The following is a 23,338-nucleotide window of genomic DNA, read 5'->3' on the forward strand; positions in this document are numbered from 1 at the left end:
AGTCAGTTTTTCTTGCTTGATGGCTGCCTTATAAGCATTGACAACAGGTTTATAAAGCTCCCAGCGCTCAGCGAGGCCAGACAACTTTGCAGCGCGGAAAATGCGTCTTTTATCATTAGCAAGGCGTTTAAGAGTTTCATTAAACCAGGGAGGCATGTGGTTAGATACGATATTCCTACGCGGAACGAATAAACTAATTAGAAAATTTACTTTGCTTTTAAACATGTTCCAATTACTCTCAATCGTGCGTTCTGACAACGCAGGCGAAAATTCGGCGAGAAAGCAGGCCAACTCGTTATTTATTGCAACGAAGTTTGCTTTGCTATAATCAAAAAAGTGTTTGGTAGATTTGCTAGCAACATGCGAGGAAGCTTGCAGGCTGAAGTTTAAAATAGCATGGTCGCTAATGCCCGGTAAATACGTTATAGAAGAAGCGAGGTTAGGGTCAGTTGTAAGAATAAGGTCTAACACATTGGCCGTTGCATCAGTAATCCGAGTAGGCTCAGTGACACATTGAGAAAAAGAAAAATCAGAACAGAGACTAATAAAATCCGAGTAACCAGAAGATCTACAAGATGCAGCGGGAAACGGTCCAGACCAGTTGATTCAGGGAAGATTAAAATCACCTAGTAAAAACATGAGTGCAAGGGGGAACCCTGAACAAATCATATTTAAAGCATCATGCAAATTCGAGGAAAAATTTGTAGGTGCATTGGGAGGACGGTAACAAACGCACAAAATAATATTTCTATAAGCGCACTGTAGGCGTACGCAAACAAGCTCCAACGGTGAAACAATATTCACGTGACAACATTCAATGGCTATATTCACTGCGATTAAAAACACCTCCCCCATGCCTATCTGTTCTGTCACACCGATAAAAATTGTAGCATTTAACAGAGTCAAAAATTTCATTATCACGGACGACACTTGAAAGCCACATTTCTGTCAAAACAATAATATCGCTTGATGAAGCATCAATAACTATTGACAGGTCATCGCGGTTACGGACTGGGCTTCTCATGTTAGCAAAAAGAACTGATATCTCATTTGGCAAAGAAAGGGGGCTACGCGTGTGTTTACCGGCGTTCTTTTTTTAGCTCAGAAAGGACAGATTCAAACGCGCTATCTCTATTTAGGTAGGAGGCGGCTTCATAAACTTCGTTTGTGTTCTGGTCGAACAAAAACTGCTTATCGCCGATATACACTTTGTCGACACGAAGTTTGTAACGACCCCCCTGGGTACGAGCAAATTCATGCAGCCGTTTTATGGCAAGTTGAACATTTTGTGAAAAATCCTCGCTGATAGAAATACCCGTATTTTTTAGCTTGTACCACGACCCCAGCACCGCATCCTTATGTTTAAAGAACAAAAATTTTACAACGATAGGCCTTTTCTTGCTGGTGTCGAACTTCCCGATGCGGTGAGCCCGTTCGATTGTAGCAGGGTCAATTTGTACGTCAAGCTTATCTGAGCACACATTCAAAACCAGCCTTTCCGATAGAGCCCACGTTTCCTTAGCCGAGTCATCTATGCCAAATAAAAGCAAGTTGGATCGACGGGAACGACACTCTGCGTCATCGGAACGACGCTTGAGAATGGCCAATTCCGAAAGTACAGACTCGACTTTCGCCTCAAGTTCGTCTGTCGAGTTCATTTTCGATTTGCAACTTGCGAGATCACTTCAATCATTTCAACACGCGCTGTGAGAGTGGTTATCGAGTCATTTGTTCGTTTTTGTTCGTCCCTGATTTCTTCGAGCTGAATCAACACGCTTGCTTGGCCGGAATGCATTTTCACTAGTGACTCGGCTTCAGGTTTAGACATGGGACCAGGGTTACGCTCTATGTCTCCACTAAAAAGTAACAACAAGTCAAAAACCGCTTCAGACACATCCGTGGGTACGGCAAAACAAGACAAACGTAATTACCCCTAACGCAGTACGAAAGTTTTTGCCTGCTAACCTGCAGAGTAAACAGGAGTGGTATGTTAGGTGTCATTGTTGTAGCATTTTCGCCGTGCCCACTCTCCAACTCCAACTCTGAACTGCTAGAATGTACTGCACGCGATAACATCGCCCTTACAAAAAATTTATATCTGGCCAGATCTGAAGATTTCAGATATGGCCATATCAAAAATTGGCCACATATAAACTGATATGGTATATCTGCCAGATATAAACTGATATGGTATATCTGCCAGATATAGTCTGATATACTTAGCCAGATCTGGAAATTCCAGATCTGGAAATTCCAGATCTGTTCTGGCATATCAAAAGAAGCACACGAAGCCTGAAATCAGCACTTGATATCTTTTATTGTGGTGGACCACCTAGACTACTCCCGTTTCTTGCTGTGCTCGCTCCGGAGCTCACTCAGCTTCGTGCCAAGCGACTGCATTACGGCCTTTGTGTCCAGACAGCCGTCCTTTGTCTTGACGTACTCTGCAGAGAATCAATAATAATGCATTAAATATGGCTATTGAACTACATGCATTAATGAAACTCTCAATCACAAATAAAGCTTTTCAGAACAATTAATGTTATTTTTTTTAATTGCATTGACATTTAGATTATTTCTGATTTTTGATAATTACAAATATATTTGATGCACCACTGTAAATCAGGTGGAAAAAATGCTGCTTTGGTGAGCTTTTATGTCACTTGCATGAGCAGACATAAACAGTACATATGTTGTCCCAGGCATAGGACTAATAATGTTTACAGTCACAAGTTTGCCTGCAGAGTAAAATATTCTGCAGGTAAACACAATGCTATTCTGAGTTACAGTATTGCCGCGTGCATGGCCAAGCAGGCAATGCACGCGGTGCTCCGTCCCTGGTTCGATTCCTAGCACCGGGTATGACTTGATTAGTTCTTTAGTTTCAGTGTTTTGGAAAATTCATGAACCTTATCATCATCTTGGAGTAAGAGTGTTTTAAGCTCGAACGTTTGAGTCCGAATATTCGAGAGGTTTGCGGTATGAGCAGTATGACCGTGTGTCCCGCCACAATGGGTGGCTGGTGAATCAACGACTGTACAACCTGTACTTCGCACTTGAAGGTATCGCGAAACACTGGTTCGAGAATCACAAGTCCTTTTTGACGTCATGGTATGCGCACAAAGATGAACTGAAGCGGGCCTTCGCCAACAACCACGGACGGGAACAGGCCATGGTATGAACAAGGATCAAATCAGAGCATCACTAGCTTCGTCGAGGATGGTCTCCACCCATCGCTAAAACTTGATCAATGGAAATGCTGCACCTCGCGGTGAATGCGAACGTTACTGTTTTAACACTTTTTAAGCTTGTTGTAAATTAGAGTTTGAGAAAAACGTAAACTGATTGTGATGCGGGAAACATAGTCTGCAGTTGTCGCTCCAAAACCAGCGAACTATGTTTTCTCCCCGCAAGCTTGTTGCTAGGGGGTGATGTCGGCGCGTCGGCTCGTCTGCTTCCCGGGGCGTCTGCAGGCGTGCGTTGGCGGGACACGTGTTCCTTCTTCCCGTGGATCCCGACTCCGAAGCCAGCTTTGCGATCCTTTCACGTCAACGAGTCAAACTTTTCCTTGTCATCTGTGGAATGCGACTGCGTATTGCAGTAGCAGCGCGACGGTGCGGTACGCGACGAGCGACGACTGCTGAGCACAAAGTCCGGGCCCCTTGACGACGGTCCGCGAGTGTTCGAGAGATTTCTCCGCGGGTCAGCGGTCGGCCGCGTTGGTGACGCGCAGTGACGCCAGGATCCTTCGTTTGCTATTGGCTGACGCGTAAAGAGATGCCCCTCCCGTTTTCCGGGGTCATCTCAGAAAGAGGGGCGTGCTGGAGACTTTGATAGCAATTTTAATAGGGAAATCCGCCGCGCATGACCGTAATTTTATGGTTTTTAGGATTCTTAGGGCCTGTAGATCGAGTTACCGCCATAAATAGACCATCGCAGAACGCTGCGGAGGGCCCCTTTAAGGGGGGGACACTACCCAGAAAAAACAATTTCTGCAAAAAAAAGCTGATTTTGAAAAATGTCATATTTACATCCACCAACATTTAGAGAGCATTCCCAGAAAGTTTCATCAGTTTACACTGCATAGTTAATTTTTTATAAATTATTTTCGGTCCTCCGATGCTAAAGAAAAGGCAGGGGCTGGAGCACTTTGAACGCAATTTTCTACATTCCACTTTTTGGCATAAATTTCACTTTAGGAGAACTATTGTTTTGTTATTATGCAACTTTGATTCATTTTTATGAGTTTTTCTGGGGTGAAATTTTAAGGGGAAGATAACTATGAGCTTGTATTTTTTATTTTTGTCATTTTTCATGCTCAAGAACTAAACTTTGGACAAAGGATGGAAATCTAAAAAACTGTATTTGTGTTTATGTGGCGTTTTTGTCATGAAAGATGGTATAACATAGAAATATAGCTCCATAGTTATCTGCCCTGAACTGTCCTAATGCAATGTAACACATGAAAACTACAAATTTATAAGTAATTTCAAAACGATAGTTTTCCTACGCAGAAACGCCCACTTTCGTCTTCGAACGTTCGCAATTTTTTTTGTACTTCACCCAGGTTAACAAAAATTGGCAGAAATGTTCTCGACATCAACAGAAACAAGCCCTGTAAATATACTTTAAATCAGACAATTGGTTCAAAAATTTACTTTTTTGGGTAGTGTCCCCCCTTAAGTTCACAAGCTAGCCTACTGCTGCCAGCACAATTTAGCTTATTTTTATTGAAATCTCCTGAAAGTAAAACACGCATCTGAAGCCCGTAGGTGGGATATAATTACCTAAGATGCAGCTCACGCCAGCCCAAAGGAGAGGGGGTCGTTGCTCGGCGGGCTTCCCAGAACCCTTTGCCTGGCGGCCTTTCAACGAGCAGGTTAGGAGAGCTTGAAGAGTGAAGACGTCCAAAAGAAGGGTGCGGGCGGTGGCTGTCGCACTTTTCGACTGCTGGAGCCTTGAGGTTGTGTCCTTTGGCACATAAATGCCTGAACCAGGCACAAGTTCGATGACCTGCAGCATATAATTAAAGGCAATTAGTGTGAAAAATATTGGAATTCAGTCAGATGTCTCAACAGCTCTGATAAATCTTTTAAGATAAAGTAAAATCCAGAGAGCATTATGCGTCAATCTCCCAGCACTACAAAATCCGATGGGCAAACTCATCCCTAGGAATCCCGTCATCCAATAATGCAAGTCTGGGGATGGGGAAGCTAAGTGTGACTTGGCTAAACTTGGTGCAGTTGAACCTCTATCTAACGAACCCCAATTTAACAAAATTTGCAAAATGAAATTTTTCATTTTCTTATCGTCCTTTCTATTGAAGACCATTGTTACGTTGCAAACCCCGTGAAGCCATGCTCCATCTAGGGCGCACTTAGAGGGATGGTCTGCAACACCATATCGCTCGGCAAAGACCCTCTCGAAGACCCAGAACCAAGGCTTTCGAACATGAGCTGAAGTAACCAACATCAACATGTCTTCATCTTCTTTTGTCTCCAACATCAAGAGAAGCTGCTGCTGCGGCGGCATAAACCTCCGGGCCAATGAGAGTGGTTGTTGGACCTCATCTGGTTGCAGCGGTGCCACCAGTTGTAGAGGGCTGGGGAATGGACAGGTCGGAGACTGGGTTTGCGCTATAGGGAGTATTCACTGGCGGCCATATCCGTGTGCGCTGCTACTGAGCGCGTGTTGACGGCGGGCTTCCGTAGTCCTTTTGGAGCGTGTATTTAACACCATCAAGGTTGCCGGTCTTAGCAGGCTATTAATGTGAGCTCGTTCCGAGCATGCGCTCTAAACAGCACCCACAAATATGGGGTCCCGTAAATACCTCCTATATGGATGACTATGTTTTAATGGGACATCAGACGATGGTTGCATTCGATAGTAGGTCCCATTCCGTCTCGGTCGCGCATGTCCGCGGGTCCCCCTTTTATAGCCGCGGTGATGTGAAGGTATTCCGTCACCGTCACATCACCTGGCTTCGATGAAGATAATGTCCAACAGCCACTCTCATTGGGCCGGAGGTTCATGTCACCGCAGCAGCAGCTTCTCCTGATGTTGGAGAAAGAGGAAAATGAAGACCCATTGATGTTGGTTACTTCAGCTGATGTTTGGAAGCCTTGTTTCCGGGTCTTCGAGAGGGCCTCTGCCGAGCTATGGTGTTGCAAACCATCCCCATAAGTGCGCCCTAGATGGAGCACGGCCTCGCCGGGGCTTGGAACGTCACACCATGTATTTTTTCTCTCGATTTAGAGAAGTAGATCTGCACCACGAATTCGATTTAACAAAGAATTCATGCGTCGCCTATGGACATTTTGGCAGCCTCCGCGAGAAAAGAAGAATTTGACAGAAGTTTGATTGCCCAAAACCGAACATAAAAACGTAAAGCCTTTATTGGTTTAAAAATTGAAAAAAAAAAACAATACTGGTGATGATGACGACAGCTTGCATAAAGAAAAATTACCCGCCATATTACATTAAGAACAAAGCAACTCCGCGACTTTGCAGATGATGTACAATTAGTTGTCTATGTTGTCTACTATGTTTGCGACAACAAAGATCTTTTCTTGACTCGATCTCTGCTTTTTTTTAACAATGAATGACGCACCGCATAAAATGAAAGTTTTGTTGCTTGACATCAAAGTCAAAATAATCACCAAGGTGAGGAACGAGGAGAAGAAAATGACAGTTGTTAAGAGGTATGGCATCTTACAAAGCTCCCTGTCGACAATTTTGAAGGTGAAAGACAGCATTATGATTGCAAGACCGTGATTCTAAACACTTTGACTCGGAGGCGCTGTCAGCGTAGCTGATTCTAGATCTGTAGGTTCTATCGACTTTCTTCATTTTCGCTGCCCGCAAAACTTGGGAGTCACACGGGATCCTAAGGCTGTGTACCACAACTTGCTCTACCTGACTTTGGAATGGGCGTTTCGTAGCCAGGCGCTTCAAAACGTACACGCGCGACTGCGTCCGGCGTGACATGACCTGCCGGAGTAATGCGGGTTGGCTCGAGTTACTTCGGTAGCCGCTGCAAGGGCTGCAAGCAATGTCGGCTGGGTTGGCTGCAGGTGCAGTGTAATCACGTGACACCTGCCGGAGGAACTCAGGACGGCTCGAGTTACTCCATTAGCCGCCGCTAGAAAATTTTGCGCTAACACAGTGGTACAGATAAACAAACAAACAGGGCATGTTGACAAACAATGATAGTCATAGTTTCTTTTTTTGTTTCCCCATGTGGCACCATCGGACGCTTGCTACAAGTACCAGCCATGGCCTGTGTCACGCAGCGCTTTTGCTGTTACAGGGGTGGAACTCATGAAATGTATTTGGGAGCAGCCACGGGAGCAGCTGAAACCGCTGTTTTGGAGCAGGTTGGGAGCAGCTAAAACTATGTTCTGGAGCAGGCTAGGAGCAGCTCAGATCAGTTTTTATTGCACTTGAGCTTGTGTGTTAGACAAGCACAGGAGCAATTTCAATTGTGCTTAGGAGCACAGATGAACATGAGTGGTTAGGAACATAGGTAGATGGGATAACAGTGTAACAGATGTGAAAACTTGAAACTTTGTGAGCCTTAATGCTAACCAAAAAGCAAGTATCATATGTTTCTGAAGATAGTGTCCTTGATATTTTCTGAGTGGCTTCCAGCTGCTCAAAATGTAAATCAACACTGCTTATCACACAACCCACACATGCTCGACATAGTAATTATACGTGCGAACCTCTTGATGTGTGTAAGCAACGGACGTGCAGTTGCGTGGATGAACAGGGCAACAAATTTTGAGTTTATCCTATTGTGCAACTCAATATCGAAGCAGCAGACTACGATTAACGGAGTTATCGTATTCAAAGCGATAAGCAGGAGCAAGGTTAAAGTATGCAGAGCAGATCTACCACTCGTGTGACAGCTGCTAGCCGGCAAGGTTTCGGATCGGACCGCGTTTCAGTTCTATCAAATCACGATTTATCTTGCGGGAATGCGATTCCAACTTCTAACGATGAAGTACTAAAAAGAATCTTTTGCTTATTTGTTTTCAACTGGCTGACGTCCGGATCCTGGGCTGCAGAGCCTCAGGCAATCCGACGCTTAACGACTCGACCTCACCTTGGCCGACAAGCTTAATCGCTGATGGTTGAAGAATAACAATCCAGTCGCAGGTGTAGCGCTTCGAATCCGATCCCCGAGTTTTTTTCGCGCGCTTCCGAGTCGGGATACACAGGGAGAATAAACAGAACAAAGGATTGCAAGGCCGACCAAGCTAAACGCGCTCATTGTTGCCAATCGAGTCGATAGAAACCGAAACCAAGACAAAATACAATTTTGTTTGGGCGCACGTTGTGCGATTTCGTGCATAATGGCGCCGGGTATTTATTGGCTGTGGTTCAGTTTCCGCGAAATGGTGCAGTATGGCGCAAACAAATGCATCTGGCGCAAAATGGCCCAAATAGTGCAGCCGTTCCACCCCTGTGTTAGCATTCGGTTTTTCCAGATTGACCAATCTGGAAATTGCGACACAGCTCCCTTAAATTTTGCGAGGAATTTAGAGGATTTTGTAATGAAAGGCTAAAATTTGATATAACATATTCCATGTTAAGAAAGGCATATCTGATTCTCTTATTACTCACATCAGTGTCACTCCATTGGTGCTTGAGCTGTGTGCTCATGGCCCCTTCATTGCCAGGGTCCCTTGAAGGAGGTGCCTGCACATTCAGGGTAGGCAAAAGCTCCCCTCCTGTGGGCCTTTGTCCATTGGAATGAGCTGGCAGCCCAGTCACAGGTGCTTCCTCCGCCACAAGACGGCCCCCACACGTGCATCGTGGAATTTTTAAATGACGCTGTAGTTTTCGTGCAGACTTCAGGCAGCTGTCGAGTTCTGATAAAAAGCAGAAACCTGTGGTCAGCATAAAAAGGTTCTTGCAGCCGCAATGAACGGCTACAATATACAGTGTACAGTGAATGCACAGCTTTTTTTTTGTGTGTGTGACATGGAGTGACAAGAAGCAAACTTCTGGCAAACAGAACACTTTCTCAGATCAAAGTATCTAATCTTCAATGATGGTGAACCAGTACTAGACACGGTTTGTTAAAATTGAGCTAAGGCAATTTTAAGGCATGCAGTTTAAAGAAGCTCGTTTTAGCGAATGCCGTCTTACTGACCCCGGTTTATCAAATGCCTTTATAGAGAACCCAGTTTAGAGAAAATGGCAATGAGCCTCCTTTTAGCGAATTCGGCCGCCGCAAAGCGGCGTGTGCAGGTAAATCAGGCAAGTTAACATATTTGTTATGAGCTGTCGCAGACTGCTGCCGCAAAACGGCGGGAGCGCAGCGGGGGGGGGGGGGGGGGGGGGGCATGGGTTAACACGCGCACCAGAGGTACACGCGAGAAGTAGAAAAGCCTTTTTTGTTAAAAAGCGTTCCCATTTCGATAAACAGCGTGTCTGAACTGAGGCTCTGCTTTCTCTAAACCGTGCTTCGATAAAACGTGCCTTTTCTCTAAAATGTGCTTCAATGAAATGGCATTCGATCAACCGTAGTAAACCCATTGTGAGGCAAGCTAGTAAACCATCATCTTACAATGCCTGCGCATGCACAACATCTGGCACATCGGGAACCAGCAAAAAGGTGCCCCCGTCTTCTCGTATCGCTCGGCAATGCTTAAAATAGTGAACATTTGTGGGAAGACACCTGATCGAGAACACAAGCAGTGTTACCAGTCACGACATGATGTCATCAGCCAAGGTTGTTTAATCGACACAAAACTCAATGGCCAACTGGCTCCCGCAAAACACAGCGTGGCACCTTTTCACAAGAAGGAACTTCAAATTTTGGAAATGGTCTGATCGAAGGTTGTTCATGCCATTCAGTAGAGCACAGGTACATAGATCCCTGTTTTTATTTCATTCCGCGGGTAAAACCCTCGGAATGAAACTAGCCGAAGTGCATACCCACCAACTAGCCCAAATGCATACACTTATTTCCCTCCTTTTTTTTTTTTTTTCCTTCTTACCTAGGCTTGAATATGGCTAGTTCCATGACTGCGGCAGACATCCACCAACCAGAAAGCTAAATTACGATACAATAATGCAACTGGCCTGATACTTCTGGTCAGGCCAATTGAGGCTAATGTAGCCATGCTCACTCTCATGAGTGGCACCCACACAAAATGTTGTGCGGCAAGATGCGAGACAGCACAAAAGAAGAAGTCACTGGCTCCTGCAGGTTCTTACGAGAGGGAAGGCATGCACGTGTACGTCAAGAGTGACACCTGGGCAGTGTCAAATGCGAAGGCTTTGAGTTCTAACAGGCTCAAAAAGATCTCCTGCAAAGATCACCTTCGGCAAGGTCGGAATCATCGATAAAAGATTCCAACAGCTCAAAACACGGGAGGGAAACAAGGAAACAATGGCAAAGTCAGAGTTTCGCTGGCTGTGCTGTAGTGCCGCTGGGAATCTAGCAAATGTGGAGGCAAGCTATGTTTCTGGCCTTTCAAACATCGCAGCCTTCCTGAACCAGGGGTTTCAAGGGTCCCGTGACTAAGAGGAATTTAACACATCTATAATGACATCCAAGCGGTCCTCAACTACACCTATTTTTGAATTTTTCCTTTCAATGTATTTCTTACACTATGTTCTAACCTCAGCAAATCAGACCCAGCCAAAGCCAAGCCAGCAAAATGCTCATATACTCTGAGAAATTTTGAGAGAAAGTTACCTAGAAGCTTGTCGAAGGACTCCTCCTTTTCCCTCAATTTCTCCTTGAGGTGGTCGATAACTTGGTTTAGACGGAGATTTTCTTTCCGAAGCTCAGCCTCGTCGCCGATTTCCGAGAGCAGTTCCTCATCTCTTTTCTTCTGCAATGCAGATGTGTTCTAAAACAGAAAAGTCAAAATAAAAATATGCGTGTTTAGCATCTTTGGTATATTCAGCGTAATATCTCACAAAAGCATTCTTAAAATGTGTTCACACGTGAATACTTGAGCCATGTTTCAAAAGGTACTGCACGCGCTTTCACTGTACTCTGCTCACCATTAAGCTGACAAGGTGGTGCAGACCGTGATTGGTGGACCGGTCACATGCCTGCCTTTTATCACCTGATTCCCCTCTCTTCATATCAGCATGAGCAAAGGGCATGATCATGTGACACAGTACAAAGAGTTGACTGGTCTACCCAGCAGATAGCTTCCACGGCCCTCTCAGTTTAGGGGTAAATGGAGTACAGCAATGCAACGGTGACAACAGCCCTAAACTAAAACTTCCCGACAAGAGCACTGGCTACTCAGTTTTCTTTCGCCACTGCCCGCTAAGGTCATGAAATTGTTCCCCACTCAATGCTGGCTTTGGCACTGACGCTTAGCTTGTTCGCAAACAAAGCAGAAATACCTTTAAAACATTTAGAATTTTTAAATAGTTTATAGGACAAACAAAATAGAGCATTTCACAATGCACAAGTAAAACTGCTTGTTGTTTATGATTGGCCTAGCTTATCTCAACGCACAACTAGAGGAGTACTCGCGCTTACAGTTTGTAGTGGAAAGCTGCAAGCTTTATCTAAAATATGCAATGAACAGCGTCGACCCTGCAATAGCTGGCAGACATGTGGTAGTGACGACAAAAATCAATAGCCTGTCGAATGCTGCTTGTACACTCAATAGCCTCGCCATAGATCAGCCTTCTTCTATTAGATAGCACTAGGATCCTTTAGGCTGTGCGGTCGCTTGGCCTTTTCCATATCTTACACGAATGTACAGCTGCAAAAGTTTATGGACCACGGGAAGATGTTAAAAAATGTATTTAATGCAGTGCCTTAAATTCTGGGCATGTTGCTTGAGTGTAGATGATTCTTTGAGGGATGAAGAACCGCTTACACCCATAAGTAATTGCAAGGCAGTGCCACAAATAAATTTTTTAGTTTCTTTCCGCAGCCCGTGAACTTTTGCGACCGATAGCACAGCCACTTTGCGGGCATATGCATCAAGCTTCCACAACACTTCAAAAACGTGCATTCCACACCACTGAGGTTCTTGTTATTCGCAGAAGATCAGTAGAAGCCTGCTAGCACGGACTGAAAAGTAAGCTCAAATATGTCCTCCAGGGAATATATCAGATAATGAAACTAATTGTATAGCTTACGCCCGTCTTTCCATGAGCTGCACCGACAAGAGCCTTGTTTTTTCTTTTTATTAATCTCTCCATTTTCCTCAGGAGCTTGTCCTTGTCAGCTGAAATTAAAAAAGAAAGTTCTCTGCTTCACAACCATGACATATTTTCAGGGAAACTTACACTAGATCACTATATAGCTCCTTCGGAGCAGAGTACCGCAATCTAGAACGCCCGGAGGTTCCAACTTTGGTCAGAAATGCATGGGGAACGTGAGAAAATCGCTGCTTCCTGATTATTTTAGGGATCTATGGAACGACAATAGTTTTTGACATAAGGGAATAGTTTACAATAATTTGCGCTAATTTGTGCGCCATGAAATAACTTAATATTATTTTTAAAAAATTGCCTGAGCAGCATCATGCAGCAGACGAAGCGGCGACGTCACACCGTTCATGTGACCCGCTCCGGCCAATCCATAAAGTCCATCTCCGCTGCGTAAAACAATTGTCTGCTTCAAACGCCATTGCTTTGAAAATTGCCTTTGCAAAATTTTCAAACGCATCCAATATTATTAAAAATTTGATAAAATGTTTATTGCTTTACCAACTTCACGACAGACTAGTTTCGAAAAGTGTGAACTTGGCGTTTATTTTTTAATAACCCGTGTTGAGTAGATCTCCATGTATTCTCCCATAGAGCGGGCCGCCTCCTGGAACCCTGAGTACCACGTGACTCGCGCAGAGCTGCTCTGTCGGCCATGAAACGGCGAAACACGCGGATCAAAGGATTGCGCTACTCTGCACCGTAAGAGCTATATAGTGCTCTAACTCACACTAGTCTCCGGCGCAAAGGTCGAGAGGATTGTTGTAAGAGTAAAGCCATACGCACTATGTCGTGCACCTTGACCGGAATTGGCTAACGCACTACGTGAAACTCATGTAAAACGAATGGTTACAACCAGCTTCCGAGGCGGTGGCGTAGCTTAGTGGTAAGGAGTCTGCTTCCTAGGCAGCAGTCTCCGGTTCGATCGAGTTCAATACCTAATACAAGCTCCTCTTGTTTTTCTTTTTTTTTTAAGAACATTTGTTTTTGTTGAGCATTTGGCGATATTTATGGCATTTCTTTTTTACAATTAACACTGGGGAAAAAAAAACAACTAATGTTGTCTACGAAACTTCGCTGAACTTCGCCGATTGCACCTTCGCTGAACGAAGGTGCAATCGGGGACAGCAGGGCCTGGGTTGCCGGCTGGACGCCGCAAAGTGGCGTGTACGGGGGGGACATGTGGGTTAATAGTTTTGTACTGAGCAGCCGCACACTGTCGCCGCAGTGGAGGGCTGGCTTAACACGCTCCATAGTGATACATGCGCCATCCAAAAAGTGTGACCCAAATGGAGAGAGCTCTTTGCGTAGTGTGTATAGCCATTTCCGGTCAAGGTGCACGATGCAGTGCGTATAGATTTACTCTTCTTGTAAGGTTGTGGCTAGCCTTCCGTCCAGATGGAACGATAGTCGCCACTAGAGTTCCATCTAAACTGCTAATGTCCCGACTCCGAAGTGATCTTTCTAGGGCTTAATGAGTGTCGATTAAACACGCATGTATCACTAGGGCACGTGCTAACCTAAACACCCATCCACACCACTTCGCGACAAAAGTATGCGACGGCTCATTTCAAAAATGTTAATTCCCCTTGCCTACCCGTACACGCCGCTTTGCTGCGACGGTGCCCCCGTCTCTCAGTTTATATAAGTTTATAGTTCTGCCTGGTCGTAACTTTACACGGTTTACTAAAGTTCGTTCAGAATGGAACGAACTTCAGTGGCGACTACCGTTCCGTCTGAACGGAACTCTAGACACTTCCTTCTTGTAATCCTTATCGAGAGAATGTGAGAGTGACGCCAGGTAAAAACATACCAAGATAATTCTTTTTTCCCTCAACTCACATAACAATACAATACATGCAAAAAGGTGGTCGGCATAGCATAGAGTATCATTATTTGAGCGTAAAAGCGATCTGCTAAAACACCGCCCGCCCTTTCTCCCCTCAGATATGATAATAGTGGGTTTTAGTGTTGCATATACGAGCAAACGCAAGCGCTGTGCGTTTGCGTTGCGTGTTCCACACTTGCGCGAGCGCGGAGCCTAAACTGCGCCCTTGGATTGGCGCATGGCGATTTCGCGCATGCGCAGCGTGGAGAACGCAATGCTAACGCACAGCGCTTGCGTTTGCTCGTATACGCAATACTAAAACTCACTGGTATGGAGTTTTCGTAGACCGTGTTTCCCCCTCCGCTAAGCCCTCCACAACGAAGAATCCGCTACTGCTCATGCGAGCCGATGGCCTTGGCTGTAGACTAGTTCCGGTTATCGTAGCGGGTCGGGGAGGACGCTGCGGGAAGGTAAAAACGATCTACGAAAACCCCCCGTAACTGCACAGTGACCCTACCTTAACGCAACTGCCAGTTGCACCATTTGCTCAATAAACGTTTTACATTTAAGAACTATGAAGCTGGGTTCTTACCGGAAAGGCCCATTACTACAGCAGGGAAGGCGCCCCTGTCCTGCCACAGCACGTGGACTATGGCTCCTACGGCTAAGGGCGCTGCCGAATCGCACAGCTCTTCTATGTAGACGTCGCCGACAACATCGTACTTGTTCTCCTCTTCGAAATAGACGAGCACAAACTCGGCGTCGATGCGTTCAGTCATATTGCGTTGCGTTAAGTTACAGCTGACAGAGAACGGTAAACACACAATGTTAAGACTGCTCAACGGATTGGATTGGCTGGTATCTTTTCAGATTAAAACCTTTTTGTGCTTGACCGATAAAAGCGCACAAAAAGAAAAGCCGAGAAATGTATTTACTTAATAGTAATTTAGTTCGACTAATTACATTTTACACTGTGTTATACTTCGTGTTTTTCGCGACGAGTAATTTTTTTTGTATTGCAATTTGGGTTTCAAGCTCTATGGTTTCAAGGCGTTGGTACCGGGGTTGAAGAAAACAAAAATCCAGGGTGCGCCACGGTCGATTCGCCATTTTTAAAAGGTAGATATTTTGCTGTCTGCCGTACATTCGACCTACCAATTGTGGCTACAAAGTCCTTGTAGAACGTGTAGAACGTTGTAGAAAGCCAAGCAGATGTTCAACGCGATATTCTTTACGTGCACGCGTGAAGAGGATTCGTCACGACACCTGAGGCAGCATTTCAAGCTCTGAACGCGGAACGTTTCGTTCATTCCGGCGATGGTTCATTATGCCGTGTGGGCGTAGCAACTGCGCCAAGAGAGCTCGAAACGATTAAAACTCTACGAGTAGAATTCTTCTCCACCCCCAAAGTTCCTGAAAATCAGCGTGCGAAGACGGCAGCCCTCACCGCAGTCACAATTTTGTAGAATTAGGCACGTCGACTTCGACGATCCTCCCGTCATCTGCTAGTCGTATGGCTACCGCGTGCGTTTTATTGCGACTTTGGTATTATTTATTGCACTTGGGGAGGTAGAAATGTACAGGCGTGCTGGTGTTGGGGGAAGGCTGACGCCCGTGCAACTATAGTGTACCCACAACAGTTTCAAGGAAGATAGAAAATGCATTATGTAAAACCATTTTTTTTTTTTTTGACAACTATCAACAGTTAGATGCGCCACAACGAACGGAGAATGTCTAAATACGACGACGCCTGCTCTCTGCGAGGTCGGTGCACCGTTTTATGCGCAGCGTCGTCTGCTACTCGCGGCGATGGTTGCGTCGCCTTTCCCTCGGCTTTCGGAAATTCATTGTTGCTTCACGAACGAGACTGGGCGTTCGAGGAAAGGGAAAGAAAATACCGAGAAGCGTACGTACTTTATTTATTGACTAACAACCACGAGACGCGTTTCAAAAAGCAAATAAGATCTCGCGGCCGAGGTGTTTCCCGCCGAGATCCGCTTGCTCGCCGCAGTTGCTTTTATATCGTGCGGTAGCTTAAGCCACCCAGCCTTGAATTATGTAATTGAAACATGTTTTCTTTTTATTTTCTACCATACTACTTCTCCCTTTACATCCATGCAACTATCGCCGGGCGGGTAGAGTACTTTCCAGGAAGAGCTTCGCGCCGGCTGCTCTTGTTGCCAGCAAACGGGGCGAAATTCCAACGCAATTAACCAGCCGCCAACCCATTCAAAAACAGAATAAATCTTTAAAAAGTCAATAATCGAGTTATATTTTGTATAAAAAAAATGAATTACCGACTTGATTATTTATGAATGAACACTGCTCCTAATAAAACACTGAAAATTCCCTCTGGACTGACTCGGCTACACGTGGTTTCGCGCAGCCGGCTGTGGCTGGAGAGGCGGGCGGGGTGGCTGGAGCTGCCGCACGCTGCACTCGGCTGGGCGGGCGTCGGAAGAGGGCTTTGCGTGGAAGCGTTTACGCGTGGTCAAATGGCGCGGATTTGCCACTGTTTGTGGCTCTACTAAAGGTCGAGTTACCCGTGTTGGCATCCTGGTACTTGGTCATACTGCACAGCCTTCCAGAATGAACAGGCAGAAGCGCGGTCCCTACAAGAAGTATTTGACAAGCAGCAGCGAAGTCGTAAGTACCTGCGTCACACTCAAGCGGATCGTTCCACTAAGGGTCTGCCGCTTCTGTAGGCTGAACCTACTGTATGGATGATTGAAATTTTTTCGACGTTCCAATCACTCCCGGCAGCGTGACAATTTAGGGGCAAGGTTAGAAAGATTTTCATTTCTAGTTACTTCAAAAGGTTCACCACTGCTTTGTTCTATCGAGAAGGGGGTTAGGCCTTGGCTTAGGCTAGTGTACTGCAATTGCTATCGCACAGTACGTCGTATATTCGTAGCACCAGGCTATATGTAGATTTTTCGTCTGCAAGTAGAAAATGATGCCTTCCTATGGCAGACAACTTACGCTGTACAAATGTGTAATATTTTAGCAAGTAATTATACTCGGGAATCTTTTCGGCAAACTTATCCAAATTGACAGTTACGATTTCTGCTCAGTCCCAGTAGGCATGGTACTCGCATACATCGACTGCAGCTGGCATGATGTAGACACAAAGAATGAGTGCTGCTAGCAATTTTGATCCGAGCTGTCAGCTGGCATTTTGTTTCCAGGCCTATTTTTCCATCTGCTGGCAGAGTAACAACCACAAAAATATGCCAGCCAACGTAGAACTGCCGGCAATTTTTTTTCTCTGGCTGCCATACCCTATAAACCCATGTATATATAATGCCGACACTATAGTGACGTGTTTGCAGCCCGCAAATGGGAGAAAACTGCCAGCATTTGTCCGCCCAGACAACTCTGCCAGCTGCCGGCAAAATATTCGCAACTTTCAGCGATGGTGGTACCGCGGTGTGAGAATAGCGCTCCCTAGCTCCTGGATGATCGGCTTCACAAAAAAGGTGCTTGCAAATACCTTCCTGACGTGCAAAAAATGAACTTAGGCAATATTACAGCTCATTTACAGCAAAGCTGGAATTACTCACGCGTCGCAAGCCCAGCCTCGTGCTGCTCTTCTACGACGATCATTCAGATAGCAGCCATTTTGATAGGCGCCAGTACGCCCCCTATAGGTCGTGAAAGTTGCGAATAGGCTCGTCTTTCTTTCCCGAAATTCAAACGAAGTGAACGTCTCGGGAGCCAGCTACTTGCTTTGTACTTGTCATGCATCTGCACAAGTTATAATAGCAAAAGAAAGTGAACTGTTTACAAGACACAAATTAAATCTGGATATTCAACACGATAAAAAAAAATGCCTAGACCAGCATGCTAACCGCTGCACCATCTGAGCTCATTGTTGCTGAGTTCTTGGTGATAGCAAAGTTGGAGCACGGATATCTACCGAATGTCGCCTCTGCTAGCATAAATTCTGCAACTCGTTTTAAAGGTTCATTATTTTTTTATAGATATGTTTGAAATTGCAGTACTCGTAATGAAAGAAACATATGTTTTATGTTTTCTTTTTCCAAATTGATAGGTCCCACGACGTACCCAAGCTCGGTGGGACCAGCTTTCTGAAGATGCAGGCTGTTCCGAACCTCCGAACAGCGCAAGCCCTGATCAGCTTGCAAGCAGCCCAATTCCTCTTCGACAAGAGGGTGGTGGAGAGGATGCAAGTGATGCCGAAGAAGAGAGGAGCATCTGCTCGGACATCAGTGTTTCAAGTTCTGATGAAGCCGATGACGGAGACAGTACCTCCTCCGGTGAACAATGCCCAGGTGACAGCTATGTACAGGAAGGTTTGGCCCACACTCCCCTTTTTGATGGGTGTTCTATGTCCTGCATTGAAGTTTGTGTCATCCTGATGAACTTGTTCTTCAAATTCAACCTCACGCGAGAGTTTCTTTCAGCTTTGTTATTTGCTCTCAACTTATTTCTGCCCCGCCCACATTCTCTTCCGTCAACGACGTACACCTTTTTCAAGCTCCTTTCCAAGTATCGATCCGGTGATCCAGCAAAAGAACATTTCTTTTGCAAGAATTGCCACACCTCTGTTTCCGCTGGAATCGCATGCTGTCCATTGTGCACCAAATCACTTATCAACTGCGGCAGATTTTTACAGATAGAGTTAGCTCCAACGCTGCGCTCATTCTTAGAGGATGAAAGGATGTATGAATACTTCTCACCACCCAACCATGGCACTTCTGATGCCTACAGTGATCTAACAGATGGGGATGAATACAAGAAGGTGAGGTCTGGAAGCGGCAAATATGACTTCTCTTTGTTCTGGAACACTGATGGTGTTAAGGTGTTCAAAAGCTCAACCTCTTCCTTGTGGCCCTTGCACTGTGTAATCCCTGAACTGCCCCCCCAACTACGCAAGAAATTTCAACTACTGACTCTCCTTTGGTGTGGCTCAAAGCCTGACGTTAATACCTTTCTTCGACCATTTTGTTTGGAAGTGAAAAAAACTCGCATTGCAGGGTTTGAGATGGACTCATCCTGTAACTGGACGACAACTGATATCCCGTATTTTTGCACCAGTCACATCTGTGGACGCCGTAGCAAAGGCTCTGCTGCAGAATATTCGCCAGTTTAATGGCTTGCATGGGTGCTCTCTATGTGAGGCCCCTGGCAAAACTTGTCAGCGCAATGGCTCCTCCCGATCATGGATTTATGTTCCGGGTACGCATGCTTTGCGAACGGGGAGTGGCATGAAGCAGCAGGCCGTACAGGCTGTGAATAGCCAAACTGTAGTACAGGGCGTAAAAGGGCCGTCTGTATTGAGTTTGATTCCCCGTTTTGATTTGGCGTCCAGTTTTGTAATAGATTACATGCACTGTGTACTGCTAGGGGTAGTGAAAATGCTAATGGCCACCTGGTTTGACAGTAAGTATCATGCAGAGCCATGGTACCTCGGACGACAGTTGAAAACAATTGACGAGAGGCTGCTGGCCATCCAGCCACCCGATTTTATCACTAGAACGCCGCGCTCTGTCAGGCATAGAATGTATTGGAAAGCAAGTGAGTTCAGGGCATGGCTACTTTTTTATTCTATTCCAGTACTTTCTGGCATTCTTCCACTGGCTCATCTGCAACATTTTGTCCTCCTCGTCTCCGCCATCCATATGCTGTTGAAGCAGTCTGTGAGACGTCACGAAATTGATCTGGCCGAAACTTTTCTTAGTCGCTTTGTTGAAGAGTCCGCATCACTTTATGGACCACAGTTTTTAACTTTCAACATGCACCAGTTAACACATCTCGGTCTTTCTGTAAGACGTTGGGGCCCCCTCTGGGCAACGTCTGCATTTCTTTTTGAAGATAGAAATGGTGAACTAGTTAGAGTTATCCAAGGCACCAGGGCAATCGATAAGCAACTTGCTACTCTTGTCGGGATCGGAAATGCACTTAACTCAATTGAGCGACGCATGGATAAGGGCTCTACTGCATTTTCTGTCTTGAACAGAATTCGGAATGTTCATTTTCCAAAACAGACTACAGACGGATCTGTAAAACTCCATGGACGCCCATGTGAAGCGAACAGAAAGATAGCAAGTTTCTTATCGACCCAGTCTATGTTCGACAATGCATTGATCTACAAGAGGGCAACGATTGGTTGTGTCACTTTCACATCTAGTATTTATGAAAACCAGAAACTTAGAAATAACAGAACAGTCAGATGTACTACTGAAAACGGTATTTGCTATGCATCCATTGAGTGCTTTGTGAAGAACAGCATGGAAGTGTATGCTGTCCTCAACGAGTTTTTTATCGATGATTCTGAGACAATTTTTCACGAGAGCATGAACTACTCACTTTCCCAATTCATCCCTGTGTATTCCGCCGACAATCAGCTTGTCATTGTCCCCCTTCCCCAAACAGAACTCCACAAGTGTATTTTTGTTCTCGATTACATTGTTTCAACACCGAATCTGTTTGAGATGAATTTGTAAAGCCCAGTAGACTGCTCCTTTCCTAATTGTTACTGTACATGCCCCTGGACATTGAGCTGCAGCACATGATCAGAACCTTTGCTATGTTGTCCTGAGCTGCCCGCAATATAACAGAGGCTTATTGCGGAAAAGGCGCCGTGTAACCAAACTTTTGGTTGCACATCTAGAGGTCCCCAGGTGGTTGAATTAATCCTCAGTCCCCCCTTGGGTGTGCCAGATACCCTTCGTATGTTTGGCACGTAAACGCCCAAATTTACTATTACCTTGGTTTCTCCAAAAACTCTTGTGTGGTTCCACTTGATCTTAAACACTTTTCAAAAATGTATTGCACAAATGAACTTGGTACGCATGGTGTGCCTTGATGGTGGACTTAGATGGTCTTACACATCACTTTGGCTCCCAGCTTAAAGCAAAACGAAACAACAAAATGTCATATGTGTGGTCATAAGTTTTACATATATTTGTACTGTGCATATCTTGTCAGCTCTTACAAAATGTGGGGGTGGGCACTTAATGTGAAATGGGCGGATGCTCGGTATTTTACGGTATTTACCAAACTACCTCCCTTCCCCGCTGATTGAGGAAAAAGTTTTGTGAATTCTGCTTTAAAAAAATGGTGAACCGAAATTTGGATTCAAAAAAAAAAAACAAAAAAACAATGCAGGAGATGTAGGTGGGATGTTACAATCGCTACAACACTACTCGTAAGGCGATATCTCGAATGGACGGCCATATTTTTGGGAAAAGAGGTCGAGATTGAACCAGGCGGACAAATCATGTGACGTCAAGATATCTCGTTTCCTCCTCACTTCGCTTTGCCCTCTCAAGGCGGCGAGGTGGAGAAGACGCGAGGCCGTCCGCTCTCCTTCTCAGAGAAACAAGGTGTAAACATATCTGTCAAATTCGCCTCTTTTTTTCTTTTTTTTTTAAATAGTCATCCGTTCGAGATATTGCTGTATGAGTGATGTTTTGGTGTTTGTAGCATCCCGTTGCATCCTTTGCCGCGTGTTTTGTGGAATCCAGATTTTGGTTGCGTGTGTCAGGATTGGACCAAATCATGTCTGGTAGTGTGTGGCTTTGCAACAAGTAATGTTTAGGTGTGTTCAAAGCAGGCGTCAAATCTGTCATTTTCTCCACTGCTGAGCAAATTAGAAGTTTTCTGAATAATTGTGATTTGACTGTGTTTGTCAGAACCTGACAAAGCCATGTTTTTGTGTGTTTAAGCATGTTTATTTTCGATGTGTGATTTACATGAAGTTGAATTGTGGAGATAAAAAAATATTTGTTATGCCCAATGCAGTTCTCTGACTTATTTGTACCACATGCATATCAAATTAACCTGCACTGTCAACATTAACCAACCCAAACTGAAGGGGGGGGGGGGGGCTGGTACATTTGTCAGACTCCCATAAAGCAGCCTTTTTTTCCTGTCGTTTGTTGGTGTACACTATGTAGCACATGACAACAAATGAAAATTGAGCCGATTTGATCAAACCATAAATAATAATCTCAGTACACGTTATGTATGTTAATGAACTTTTCGGTAATTCGAAAGACAATTTTGGTTATGTATTTATTTTTTTTCACGTGCTTTTTCACATATATTTAGATGTAAGATCATACCAATGTAAAAAAACAGTAGACTTGTGGAGAAAAAAAGGTTTGCAGTCTTATAACTGCAAATTTTTAATGGAAGACTGGTCATAATTGTGCATTTCAAAAAAAGGCTCCTCTAACTACCCAAATAGACTACTTGATGAGGAAAAAGGGGCAAGAATATTGAGTGAAAATTTATCAATTGTAATAATTCTATTCTTTGTATCAATGGTCATGTCTCCTGCTGTCTTGATTTGCTTCAAAGCAGCTTTTATTTATTAAAATAAAAAGGCAAATAGTCCGAAGTGGCTGCTGTCATATTTAGTTGGGCATTCGAGGGCGAAGTATGACTGCCATAAACTAATTCATTTAGATAACAATGAAATATTGACACAGTTTTATATATACTTCCTCCAAAATTAATGATAGGAAAGTGAAAAGTTACATATTAGATACTGACTTGGACAAACGCTTTTTGAAATGTTTGCTGAGAGGTGAAAAATAGTGTATTTTTTCTAAAACAGCTAGTATTGTTAAACATTTCAAAACAAATTAGAAATTCTACTCGTCCACTTATATAGCACCGAGTACACAATGTAAAAGCATCACCTTCCTAACAATAATATTAGGAAATACAAACCCAGGGGAATATTCGGTTGTTAAATATCTAAATTATCTGACTTATTTTGTTTTGCCCTGGAATGCCAAACAGGAAAGTTGATGCTGTAAATTACTGAATTTTCGTGAACTTGGCGAATCGTCTACGATTCCGAGAAAATGGGTTTCCCGAACATTTCGGTCGTAATGTTAGTTTTCGAATTGAAATTGATTGAAATTGAAATCCTCGCGAACTTTAGCACAAATAATCCCAATCTTAAGCTTGCCAAAGCTAAGGTTTGGGATTATTTGTGCTATTTAGATTTAGTAATTTACGAATTAGCTAATTAACAAATTAGTTCTTAACTTTTTTTTTTTTTTTTTTTTAGCGCAGCTCTTAGGCGTTTGTTTCCGGCTTAAGTGGCGTTGCCGTCGGCGTAACGCGTCACGAAAAGGTGTTACGGTGACGCCGACGCGTCACGAAAAAGCTTTATGCCGACGGCGACGCGTCACGAAAAAGCGTTACGCCGACGCGTTACGGCACGCCGGCGTCGGCGTGACGCGTCGCCGTCGGCGTAACCGCGCTGTGCATTATTAGAAACGTGCCATAATTAATGCACACCGCGGTGACGCGCGCGTTGCA

At 44.6% G+C, this 23,338-nt stretch overlaps 2 protein-coding genes across 2 annotated transcripts; one reads left to right on the top strand and one right to left on the bottom strand.

The window, feature by feature from the left end:
• Positions 1-2,305: 2,305 nt before the first annotated feature.
• Positions 2,306-14,864, bottom strand: LOC115326311. Its single transcript, XM_040215491.3, has 6 exons — positions 14,625-14,864; positions 12,133-12,221; positions 10,715-10,871; positions 8,629-8,876; positions 4,788-5,013; positions 2,306-2,444 (listed from the first exon to the last, which is right to left on the bottom strand). Exons 1-6 carry the CDS (start codon positions 14,809-14,811, stop codon positions 2,338-2,340), a joined length of 1,014 nt encoding a protein of 337 aa, XP_040071425.1. The 5' UTR covers positions 14,812-14,864; the 3' UTR covers positions 2,306-2,337.
• Positions 14,865-19,051: 4,187 nt separating this feature from the next.
• Positions 19,052-20,513, top strand: LOC115310182. The gene has a single exon (XM_040215490.3). The coding sequence runs from the start codon at positions 19,264-19,266 to the stop codon at positions 20,500-20,502; it is 1,239 nt and encodes a 412-aa protein (XP_040071424.1). The 5' UTR covers positions 19,052-19,263; the 3' UTR covers positions 20,503-20,513.
• The last annotated feature ends 2,825 nt before the right edge of the window (positions 20,514-23,338 follow it).

The sequence above is a fragment of the Ixodes scapularis genome, unplaced genomic scaffold (assembly GCF_016920785.2).
Source record: "Ixodes scapularis isolate PalLabHiFi unplaced genomic scaffold, ASM1692078v2 PGA_scaffold10__122_contigs__length_95168666, whole genome shotgun sequence".
Lineage (NCBI taxonomy): Eukaryota > Metazoa > Arthropoda > Arachnida > Ixodida > Ixodidae > Ixodes > Ixodes scapularis.

Coding starts and splice junctions, on each gene's coding strand:
- LOC115326311 (XM_040215491.3), bottom strand. CDS start 14,811: ATGACTGAACGCATCGACGCCGAGTTTGTGCTCGTCTATTTCGAAGAG. Junction 10,872..12,132: donor CAGCTCATGGAAAGACGGGC/GTAAGCTATACA, acceptor TTTCTGTTTTAG/AACACATCTGCATTGCAGAA. Junction 5,014..8,628: donor ACCAATGGAGTGACACTGAT/GTGAGTAATAAG, acceptor TATATGCTGCAG/GTCATCGAACTTGTGCCTGG.
- LOC115310182 (XM_040215490.3), top strand. CDS start 19,264: ATGAAGCAGCAGGCCGTACAGGCTGTGAATAGCCAAACTGTAGTACAG.